The sequence below is a fragment of the Oratosquilla oratoria genome, chromosome 27, assembly GCF_046742065.1.
Source record: "Oratosquilla oratoria isolate Oo_2021 chromosome 27, ASM4674206v1, whole genome shotgun sequence".
Taxonomy (NCBI): Eukaryota; Metazoa; Arthropoda; class Malacostraca; order Stomatopoda; family Squillidae; genus Oratosquilla; species Oratosquilla oratoria.
The window spans coordinates 31,280,157-31,292,656 of NC_134803.1; the positions used below are offsets into that span (position 1 = coordinate 31,280,157).

Genomic DNA, 12,500 nt, shown 5'->3' on the forward strand with positions numbered 1-12,500 from the left:
GGACGCAGTTGGCAACCTCATCACAACAGTGTCCAGACGTGGCGATAAGAAAGGGCGCGGGCGGACACTCGGTGTGGGTGTCGTGAGCTGGAGGTGGCCAGGGGTTGGGACGGCGCTTTTTATGTTGATTATCTTACTTCGTTGTCTCTCTCTGACTCACTCTCTCTCTCTCATTCTCTCTCTCTCTCTCTCTCTCTCTCTCTCTCTCTCTCTCTCTCTCTCACACACACACACCACACACACACACACACACACACACACACACACACACACACACACACACACTCACACTCACACTCACCTTTTCTCCCGCAATCTTGCTGTATTTCTCTTCTCTTTTTTCTACTCCCTCTCTGTCAGTCTACCACTATACCCCTCTGTCTCTTTTCTCTCTCGCTCTTTTTATTTCTTCCTCTTTTTTTAACTTTCTTTTGTCACGTATCTTTCTTTCCATCATTCGCCGGGCTCGAAGTGAATCAAAAGCTGGCTTTCTGCTTATTCGCCCTTCCGTTGTATTCCATCTTGACGTCATTGTCTTTTTTAAGGGACCTCCCATGCCCTGTACTCTCCATATCCATTAAGAGTTCTGCAGATATCTCTCTGGGATACTTGGCATCATCCTGACATGAAAGATACCAAGAAAACCAAAGAGACAAAAAGAAATAATATATGAATGAATAGAATGCTTCAATATTGTCTGTAAATAGCGACTTAACATGGGTTTCCCAACCCACTCAACATTACGTTGATTTTTATTTTCATTTTATTTTATTCAATTTCAGTAATATCTGATATATTTATTTGGCTATTGAGATACCTTTTTGTGGAATCCATCAAATGAACTAAATAAAATCGTCGGGCTCAGGAAAAAAAAAATAGATAAGTTGTTTCCGTATAGTTTGTATTATCAGTTGAAACTGTTCTGGCTAAACCGTGCGACCTGATACTAAGTATAATATATATATATATATATATATATATATATATATATATATATATATATATATATATATATATATATATATATATATATATATCACATAATGTGTGTTTTATTTAAAACATTTTATTTATTTATATATTCGTTTATTATTTGTATCCATTTAATACAAACGTTTGTTTTCGCCCACAGGGACCATCACTTCTTCGGTGCTGAAGACGGCCACGGAGGCCCGACGAACGACTCTAGGGCCCTTCAGCCCCACCTTCAACGTCGAGAAGCTCCTCAGGGAGGGATTACTCAGCGTGAGTGGCCGCAGCTCTTCTCTTGAGGGGCGTCAAGTGTGGGTGGAGGGGAGACATGAGTAAACTCAGTATGTGTGTGTTTCTTTGTGTGTGCGTGTGTGTGTGTGTGTGTGTGACTCACCATGGTCTTGGATCACGTATTGGACTCGTGATTGACAGCTATTTTCTTCCTGGATGAGAGCTCAGAGCTCATATATGACCTATCTGTGGGTAATGCTGTGACCTTACACGTACACACACACAAAACTCCTCGCCCACGAGAGTTGGAGTAACGAATCGCAGCGCAGCGATACTGAAATTATTTGGCCCTGGGCGGGATTCGAGCTCATACTGCTGTAGCAGCAGTTGCGAACGCTATCTCTGCGCCGTCGAGTCGTGTGTGTTTATGTGTGTGTGTGTGTGTGTGCGTAGGTGTGTGTGACTCAAATTTGACATATTTCATGTACAGGTGTCTCGCAAAAGGCAGCTCGGCCTCCTATCCTTTACAAAGGAGATTGAGGCCTGGGTGTGTGCGTGTGTGCGTGCGTGCGTGCGTGCGTGCAGGTGTTTTTGAGGCATTTGCTAAAAGGTCTTGGTGGTCGACAGGTGTTGCCGGACGACGCCCACGAGCGGGTGAGCGGGAAGGTCTTCATCAGCGTCACCCGGGTGTCTGATGGCAAGAACGTCCTCATCTCGCACTTCGACACGAGGGAGGAACTCATCCAGGTGGGTGGACCTCGGCCTTGACTCGAGGAGGAATAGATGTGGGGCAGTATGGGGGTATTTAAATGTAAAAAAAAAAAATCTCAATTTTTTCATGAAATTATATCATGCCATAACATATTTCTAATTAGATCTACTCTTTGATCATTGTTTTCGTTTGCTATTTCCATATATATTTTGCAAGTATATAATTTCTTGTATATATTTAATATTTTGTATATATACATTTTCACGTTATATATTCATGAATTGCATTGTTCTCATATGAAATAAAAAAGTGACTAGTCTCCACGGGACTTGAACCCAGGCTAGGACTATGACGTTACGCATGGCCCTGGTTCGAATCCTACAGGGAATAAGAACTGTAGATACAATACATTTGTATGAATAAGTGTGAGAGTGGTTCTGCAATACTACGCATGAACAATGATATACTCGTTGTTTTTAATGAGATTAGAAAAAAATAGATAATGTGATTGAAACTATTCTAGACGGGAATTGATTGTAACTGATTGGACAAGGCAACCTTGTTAATTTGGCACTAACAGTGCCAGTGCCAATATCGTTGTGTGTGTATGTGTGTGTGTGTGTGTGTGTGTGTGTGTGTGTGTGTGTGTGTGTTTGTACTTGATATAGCGAACCCATGCACCTTCGAACAACCAAAATCCATACATGAATTGACATGATATTACAACGTGTCGCGATACAGTTCCTTATCAAAACAATTATTTGGTATCTGATAGACACCTACGTGTTCGATCACGATCGATGACTGTGCCCAAACAAACCCGTTTCATGTCACCCAGGGCAGGCGTACCCGAAGAATTGAAAGAATTGATTATACGGAATCATCTGATTTGCCTTAAGTGACGTAATTGATGGAATTTATTCTGACCTACCCGATGGTTTCATTTAGCCTAGGTGAACACAGTGGGTCCTTCATTCATCGAGAACCTTTTCTCAAGGTCTCAAGTCGGCCCATCTGTTGAACAAAGGATCTAACGTTAATCAAAACAAAACTTATATAACCCAGTCCCTGGATTAAAATGGTTAGGTTAACAGTTATCCTTTGGTCCCTAACAACGCTGATCCGGTATAGATAGTCTAAGTGAAATCGCGTGACGGAAGCATGAAGAACATACATGAAAATGATCGAAGTCGTCCACGGGTTAATCGCGTCGTCACCGTAACACACACGATAGATTCCAATCCAGCAGAAACTCCAGACGATTTTATTCATAACAGAAAGGCACAACAACCCCCAATCCTTTCTAGAAGTAAACAAATTATTTTTTATGTAACTGCGTATATCACAGTCTATGTAGATGTGTGAAAAAACAAATATAGAAGAGATTAAACTTTGGACACATCAAAATCCATATAGCTGCTTTACAACATTAAAAGAGTTAAATATGTATAATTAGAAAAATTAGCTCGGGTGTTTTCTTTTGTCGGTTTGCTGTATTCCAGGTCGATATCCTGAGGAATCGAACTTGGTATAATCGAATGGTTTGTTGACTTATCATATTACTTCGTCATTGTAAGGATTCATATATAAATATATAGATATATATATATATATATATATATATATGTATATATATATATATATATAATATATATATATATGTATATAGGTAATGTATGTATATGCAAAGTAGACCACTTGGAAAAAAGAAACTAACGAAGCAGAGCGCTTTCGTATATATATACATCTATATGACTTGCCTAGTGTCGACCCCGCGGCCACTTCAGTGCGTCACTCACCGGGCTTCGTCCGTAGTTAACAAACAAGAGATAAGGGAAAGATAAGAGACACAGAATTAGAGACACTAGACGGGGAAGGCGGTGGTGATTAGAGGAGGAGGGGGAGAAGGAGAAAATGGTGTAATAGATGGAAGCAGAAGGAACAGAGGGTGGAGGAAGAGATGGAGGAGGAGAGGGGAGGCAGGTTAAGGAAGGGAGTGGAAAGAGATGGTTGAATAGATAAGAATAGAAGAAACAGACTGAAGGAAGAGGAGGGGGCAGGCAGGTTAAGGAAAAGGAAGAAGTGATAGAAGAGATGGAGCAAAAGGTGGATGAGGTGGAGGAAAAAGGAAAGGGGTAGGAGGAGGAGGTGCTGAGGAGATGGAAGATTGTAGAGGAGTAAAGTAGGCCTGGGCTCTTTTAACAAAACAGGCACCGCGCCAAAGCCAATAAAGTAGACGAAATTTTAGTAAGTCAAACGAAAAAATCAATTAATAAAAAAGAAAATTATAATTTGTCGTGTTTTGTCGACCGTTGTAAGGTTTTATTTCATCGTAATAGTATTGAAGTTTTTTTTTATATTTAGAATATTGTTCGTGTGTATAGTGTGTGTGCGCGCGAGCTTGCATCCACATGCATGCATGTATATCTACAACGAAAGTGTTTTCTGTCTTAGTTTTCCTCGCCGTTCTGACGTCACATTTTCTCCCATGAATAAACCAGGCTGTGCGAGTCGAACATAAAGTGGAACGCGGGAGGGAAGAGAAGGTGTGAACGAAGGAGGAGGCATCTAGTACGCTCTACTCTTATTTCAATGGACCTGAAAAGAATGACTCACTTTATGGCAACAGCCAGTCAGCTGGTTATATTGCCAACAGGTGTGTCTGACTTTTTAGACCCAATGAAACCGGATATAGCTTTTAATGTTTTTCTTTCATCATACTAAATGTTATTCCATTCTTGTTTTTCATAGAATTATAATTTAGTTTATTTATATTTTCCTTTATAACCCTCCATCATGCGTCAGAGCCGCAGAATTGCTGAATAAAATCGCCTGGCGGCAGTAATAGGGAAAGGGTCAATCGAGAAAGAATTAACACTTTGGCAGATAAAAATCGCCTGGTGGCACTCGGAACAAATGAATGTCAGTAGTCGTGAAATAGGCGTGGGTTTCCTTAGGTAAAATTGAATCGCTTGGCAGCATCCAGAACAAATTACAAGTTGCCAATAGTAATGAAAAAAGTACAGTTTCTTAGGTTGATCGGGAAAGGTCTACAGTGAATGAGAAAGGAAGAACCAAACAGTTGTTCTAGTCTTCAGCGCATTGTGGCTAACCCTGTGACGATTCGAACTTAGGCTATGGATCAAGATAGAATGGAGGTGGGGGACAAGAAATAACGGAGTTGAAAAGACAGAGAAGACAGGCAAAGGGGTTAAGAAAGAGGTGGGGAAGGTGGTAAAGTAGAAGCAAGAGGGGGTGGGGAGAAATGGGACCTCCAGTAAGAAGGGATGGAGAGGGGGGAGTCTCGACCTTGTAGTGGACTCGGTGTATCTCGACTCTCCGTCCTTAGAAATTAATATCATCGTCTGGCGACCTCCACGAAAACTCCGGAAAGTTGGAACAACCTGAAGAACGCTTCTGACTCTAGGACTTGCAACTCTTTCTCTGCGATTTGTGACTTTATTTGTTTACTGTACCTGCTTGTAGACGATTTCATTCTGCTGAGAAGGACTTATTTTATAGCCAAGGGATTAAACCGGACACTGAAAAGGGTTCTAGAGTTAGACGAGGCTAAGCCCATTCCTGTCATTTGCAATAACACTTTCTACAACTTCCTACAGAAAGCAAGGCGACGAACCGAATAATAGATACCCTTGATTAACTAAACCAGTATTCTAAGGGAAAGATAACCCTCAACAGTGGCTCAAATTTGAGTCCAAAATAAAAGCAATCACCAAAGGCCTCGATACATGATGCTGACATCGGAACCAATAAAACCTACCAAGGGCCTCTTTCCCCTTATAAGGGAGGCAGCCAACGAAGGCACGCCGCCACTCCCACTCATTCCACTCCTATTTACCACCCATTGTTTCCCTCTCAGTTTCTCGTGGATGAGGGGTCAAGCCTGTCTCCCGCCCACTGCCCGAATCAGAATCAATCCAGCACGAGGTCAGAGAAGAGGAACTTGAATTTGACTCTGACTAACACCAGTTGATTTGATTCAGTAAAGGGGCATCACCATTTTGAAGGACATGAACTCCAACGTATTATAACTTCTGTTCCTCTCGGTGTTGCCTTTGTTGGTCCTAGAGATTCCTCTGAGCCAAATTAAATCGCCTGATAATATCCAGATGAAAACCCAGATTGCCCCGTCGATGTAATTTCTCCAGGCAACTTCTTTAACCTTTTCGATGATAAAGGTTCCAATAATCTGAATAAAATTTCATAGAGCTAACCAGAATAGGGTCCTCAGATACCTTTCAGGAACAATAGGGACTAAACATGAAGATCCTTCACGTCCCCTAGTGCAATTTCCCTGGACAGATCAGTTCTGTTGTAAGTCTACGGTAACACATCGCCAAGTTTGACACAAACTTATTCCTCATATGTGCGACATGCCGACTACGGACTACTGTTTTATCTATTTATTTATTAGTGTGCGGATGGTCGAAGCTAATCTTGATTTAAATATCCTCATAGTCACCTTGATGTAAATATAGCCTTAAGATTTTACTGTAGTAATTCAAGCGGGAAATGGAATCGATGTGAGTCTCAGCTTATAGATACAATAGTGGTGGTGGGAGGGGTTGTATTCGGATTAGGTTTGGTGGTAAGGCTTGTAGAGGTGGTGCTGGTGGTGGTATGGGTGGTGGTGGTAATGATGGTAGAGTTGGAGGTTATTAAGGAGGTTCTTGGAGCCGTAGTTGTGACGTCATCTCCAGACATGACGCCACACAAGACATATTAACCACCAACCGTTTTTACTTTGCTCGACTTGGAAGTGAATTCCATTAAACAACTATTTAAATATTTTCTTGAAACACTAAATATTAAGTACCCTAGAAGTAAAACAGTAAATATGGAGGGTAGGGTAGCTACGCTGTTAGAAGTGTTATTATATAAGTTTGTAAAAATCCGCAGTTGGGGGGTGTAGTATGCAAGATCCTTGACGGGGCGAGAGATCAGGTCGGAGAGGGATAATGTAGAGCATTCTACACTAGAAAAGAACAGCTCATTTTTCACGGGTCATTTGTTTTATCTGATTTTTTTTTTTTTTTTTTTTTTTTTTTTTTTTGTATTATTCATTTGTTGATCATATTTTAACTTTTTGTATATTTATCTATATATATATATAATATATATATATATATTTATTTAAGTATTTATTTACATTTTTAAATAAAATAAAGTAAAGACGACCTAGACTGGAAGAGAAGAACGATGCCTCGCACGGGGGCAAATATAATGGGAAGATGGAAGGGAGGCGGCGGAGTCTCAGATTCCAACCTGTTGGTGAACACGTGAGGGGGGATCGTAAATCCCAGCGTGTTCAGGAACGTTCTCTCCTTGGCAGGAATTTGGCATGTCCCAGCTTACCCGCGAACATATTAAAAAAAATTTTTACATTATGCGTGTTTATGCATACGCACGCGCATGTGTGTACGTACATGAGTGTTCGTGTGTGAGTGTGCGAGAGCTCGCGTATATGATAAGTCATTACAAGTATGGTCACTATTCGAAAATATATTTAAGAGCATCACCTCTTGCATTCATTGACAAAGTTTTTCGAGAGTTGTGCCAACGTAAATAACAACAGCCAGTGGAAGGGTGCCGATTGTTGCACTCCCATGTGTGCCTCTAGGCCTCACGCGTAGCGATGCCACCCCCACCGGCTCCCCCTCCTCTCGCACACCTCCAGCTTAAAGCTGCGTAGGCTAGGCACCACTCGCCTCTTCCTCCAGAATGTAAACAAAACCACGTGGGTGCCAAGGGGGCGGGGCTTTGCCAGACGGGGGTGGAGCCAGCCAGGTCCAGTTGTCAGTCTTGAATTTAAAGAAAACGATGAACTATACAATATGGGTAGACTATCCAAATCGAGAGCAGGGTGGGAGTTGAGGTGGATATAAACACGGAGTTACTCTAAAAAAACATTGTCTTGTTACAATGTGCTACAAATTGGGAAGGCTTGGACGGCAACATGATTTTTTCTTCTTTCTTTTTCTAAAGAATTTTTAAGGTGCTCTTAGATGCAAGTGTGCACCCCGCAAATTAGTAAACGTGACAAGATCTGGTCACAATGACAGTCATGTATTTGTGTTCTTGCTTATAGAAACGCGCATGCACACACACACACACACACACACACACACACACACACACACACACACACACACACACACACACACACACACACACACACTCTCTCTCTCTCTCTCTCTCTCTCTCTCTCTCTCTCTCTCTCTCTCTCTCTCTCTCTCTCTCTCTCTCTCTCCCCTTCCTCTTTCTCTCTCTCTCCCTCTCTCTCTCTCTCTCTGTCTCCTCTCTCTCTCTCTCTCTCTCTCTCTCTCTCTCTCTCTCTCTCTCTGTCTCCTCTCTCTCTCTCTGTCTCCTCTCTCTCTCTGTCTCCTCTCTCTCTCTGTCTCCTCTCTCTCTCTGTCTCCTCTCTCTCTCTCTCTCTCTCTCTCTCTCTCTCTCTCTCTCTCTCTCTCTTCTCCCTATCTCTGCCTTCTCTCTCTCTCTCTCTCTCTCTCTCTCTCTCTCTCTCTCTCTCTCTCTCTCTCTCTCTCTCTCTCTTTCTCTCTCTCTCTCTTTGTTAAACACGCACCACCACAGAAGATTCTCTCATGTGTGTCAAAAAAATGCATCCCCACTGACAATTCTCCCATGTATGTCAATACAATTGAATGATGTAGTAATCTAAAGAGGAACCTCTTCGTGCTTTCGCACTGCCAACACCACCACGTAGCCCCTCGCTGACTTGGCCAGCCTCCCTCTACCCCTCTGCAGACCCTGTTGAGCTCCGCCTTCGTCCCGGGCTTCAGCGGATGGATGCCCCCAACAGTGAAGGGTGTTCGCTACGTCGACGGAGGCTTCAGCGATAACCTTCCCGTGATCAACGACAACACCATCACCGTCAGCCCCTTCTGCGGCGAGTCCGACATTTGCCCGCGCGACACCAACATCAATTTCCTGCAGGTAGCCAAACGGCTGTCCTAGCCCCTGCCCTTTGCCAGCCCACCAACGAGACAGGGCTGTGCCCCTTTTGGGTTATAACTTTGCCTGCATGACTCGTTGATTGTCTGCATGTGTCTACTGTGTTTTTCTCTGTCTGTTACTACAGCAGAGTAAAGTGGGACAACTAACCTGGAATAACCCAACTGGATCTGGAATGACCCAGTCGACTTGGTGCAATACAGCTAACCATGCCCGACCCGGATGTTGTGTTCCATTTTCTTCTTTGTGTTTTTTGCGTTTGCTGAACTTTCAAGAAAAGAAGATTTGACTACAGTCCTGGAGCTACGCTGTCCGGTTTTCGTTTCTTGGTGCAAAAAGTGAACTTTAGTTCTAAATATCGAGCTATCTGCTGTTTTACGTGTCATGGACCGAAGTGTTTTCTGCAAGAGTGATTTTAGTTGAAATCTGCTTTATAACTCTTCCTCGAGTTATTTTGGGGACAGGTAGGTTTTAACCCAGCTAGAATATCTTCATATCCTTCCCTCCCCGAGACGTGCAACTAGGAGAATGTCTTTCACACTCGGCACATCTATTATCAACAAATCCCGCCAGCCCAGCAATCTTCATTTTCCAAACATGCCCTACATACCCAAAACACCTTGCCTCTCCTCCACATTCTCACCTCCACAACCACCTGCTCAACACACTCCACATGTCCAAGGTACCCTTCTCTCCCTCCACAGCCACTCACACGCACTCCACATACCCGGGATACTCCATCTCCCCACCATACTTGCGTACCCAGCACTCCCCCATAGCACCACTCCTGTCTAGGATATCCATTGAACCCCACACAGGACAATACATCCCATTCGAGTACCTTGGTCACCACACCCTATCCAGGATACAGAACCCCGAGTGAACACCCTTCTTATACACCTGCCCAGTGCACCCTAGAATACTTCCTGAAGACTAATGTACACCTTGTGTACTCAGATCACACCAGGAGTACAAGACACCTTATGAAGCCAGATAATCCAACACTCAAACACAGATACCCTTACTCTTGTTGTCCTTGACACTAGCAGTTGTGGCACTTGGCTTAGCACTCTGGCGAAGCCCGCCATGGCGGCACTTCCTCTTCCTTCAGCTGACGAGGCCGCCTTGCCACGCGCGCTGACCGTGACCATGATGATGTCGTCATGCGGATTCTTCCTAACGTCATGACGCTTTTTCGAGGCTTCCTCGTGCGCCTCTAGGGTTCTCTCTTAGCTCAGCTTGGGCTATTTTTGCTCTCCTTTCTTGCTGCATGAACATGGATCAGCCATGCATGAGGAAGCAGGTAGGGTCTTCCTGTCAGTAGGGGCGGGCGGAAGTTGGGCAGATTCTGATGCAGTTTCTTCAAGTAATGACGACAGGCTCAATGGGTATTAGACATTTCTCAACCAGGCAAATCCCTCTTAAACTATCCACCACAGGAAGAAGCGCTGCAACGGCACAGAATCTCCAGGCGGCAGTAGCCACAACAAAATATGTACGTCGTTTACAGCAGAGAAGGGTTAAGCGATTCAAAACCTTTCTAGAAGAAAAGGAAACTGTTCTTCTAATATAGCCGAATATACTGGAAATTAATATGACTTAGTTGATCTGACAGTCTTTGTCAGAGTATATCTGGTTCCTGCCTTTAATGAGAAGAGATCATTGGACGCTGAGGAAAGACTGCTGAACTGCAAGGTCTTCTGGAGAAAGACCATCGGATCTCCAACCACGATGGATACAAAGGACAAGCCTCTCATCCAGTTGAGATCACCGCTGCCATGGCGCTTTAGCCTGTGTAGTGACGAACGCCTGGGATTTTTACTATTTTTCTCCCTATTTCAAAGAAAGGAAAAGATGTATAAGAAAACATATTTAGAAAAAAAAAAGACCTGAGGGCTGCTCTAGGAGGAAAAAGGATAAAGAGCACAGATATTGGAAATTAAGTGTCTAAGAGTTGGACCCTAGCCTACGTAAGGTCTCAGTGGACCGAGACACGACTTTGTTCGAAGGCTGCACTTCAGCGAAATAAGGTCTTTTGTAGTTAGACAAAAAAACAATACATTGTTGTATTGACGAGGTTCATTTTGAGTTTTATCAGTGTGTGTGTGTGTATGGTATGTTTGTTTTGTGTGTGCCCGTGCGTGTGTATGTGTGTGTGTTTGTGTGTGTGTGCTCCTGTATACGCTCGCATACACATGTACATTTATATATTTGTATTTGTAAATGTATGACAAGTATTCTCTTAGTGTGGATGAGACCAACAAAAATCCAAAACAAATACTAACCATCGGTCAACCATTTTTGTTCTACACACGGTGGTTGTGTGAGAGTGGATCACGTCCCCCCTCCACCCTTCCCTTTCCCGCCTCGCCCCAAGGGGGGACAACAACCTCGGGTACACGGAAGACCCCCTGATAAAGTCGTGACGTACGTATGTCGCTAATGAGATATGACCCTTATAATCCGCTCAGCCTTATGTCCGTGAGTGGCGAAAGAAGGCTGAAGGAGATCCATTATTCCTGGAGCCATTTCTGCTTCTATTTATTTGTTTATTTATTTTCTTATTTTAATAAGAAAGAAATACCCTACAGTTGAATAGAATATTTTTCATGAGAGCTCTTCAGAATTCAACAACAACAAAAATCACGCAAATACCCCCCTTTGCTTGTGAGACAGTTATTGAATATAGTTTTTAGTCGAGACAAAAATAAAGTGATAAAACGACATACGCAGTAATTGGTAACGGAATGTATAACTAAAGGGCCCCATACACGCTCAGACGGCCAACAGCCGGCCGGACAGGCCGCCTGATATCACCCACACACTATTCAGTCCTGCCTCAAGGCAAAGTTCAATCCTATCGAGACACCGCCGATTGAAGGTCATGGTCTCTCCGATGGATACGGAATGTGTAAACCTATTTGCGACTGCAGCTGTTGCAGTGACCTGCAAGTCACTAAAAGCTTGCTTATTCTAGTTGTACAGGACCGAGCCAGACCTCTACTATGTCCCATTTTTTTCACATAAATCACTATTTTTCATAGTGAACTCAAAATACCCTGGATAAGATTCACCCTTGTGTAGATTTGTAGATTTTTGTGTGCGAGTACACATGTTTGTGTCTGATGTATTTGTTGCCAATATTCAGATCATCTTCTCAACGACTCTTTTTCCATACCAGAGTACTTATCTTTTTATTTCGGCTATCGCCAGATTAATATTTGATTCGGTGTGTATGTATCCTTTCATTCCACCACTATGAATTGTTTCTATTGCGGTATATTGCTACCACACATAGCCGATGTTGCATTCCTCATTTTAGATTCGTTTTGCACCGTATTGGACTGGTCAGGCTGGGAGACAGTAGCCTCTTCCTCCTCTTTAGGAGCTCCTCAAGTTGTTGATTTTCTTGGTCATTAAATCTCGGGTAGCTGCACCGTTCTTTACTTTTAAATTTCGAACAAACTAGTCATACACTGCGGGGGGTTTTTCCACTTATATTGAATACCCTATATGATGAATTTTCCAAAGGCACGGATTTTCTTTGTGTATCTCAATAAATCCTCTCCAAAATCGCCGCTCTTCTTTAGTG

The 12,500-nt window shown here is 43.0% G+C and overlaps 1 protein-coding gene across 3 annotated transcripts in view; it reads left to right on the top strand.

Moving 5' to 3' along the window:
• bmm (brummer) overlaps positions 1-12,500 on the top strand; it is a 97,340-nt gene that overhangs the window by 56,556 nt on the left and 28,284 nt on the right. For 2 of the 3 annotated variants that reach the window (XM_076210393.1, XM_076210394.1), the window contains exons 2-3: positions 1,133-1,245; positions 1,831-1,950. In XM_076210393.1, the coding sequence (XP_076066508.1) occupies positions 1,133-1,245; positions 1,831-1,950 (233 nt within the window). Of the gene's footprint in view, positions 1-1,132; positions 1,246-1,830; positions 1,951-8,701; positions 8,891-12,500 lie in introns of all 3 variants that reach the window. The other variant, XM_076210395.1, reaches the window with a different exon arrangement.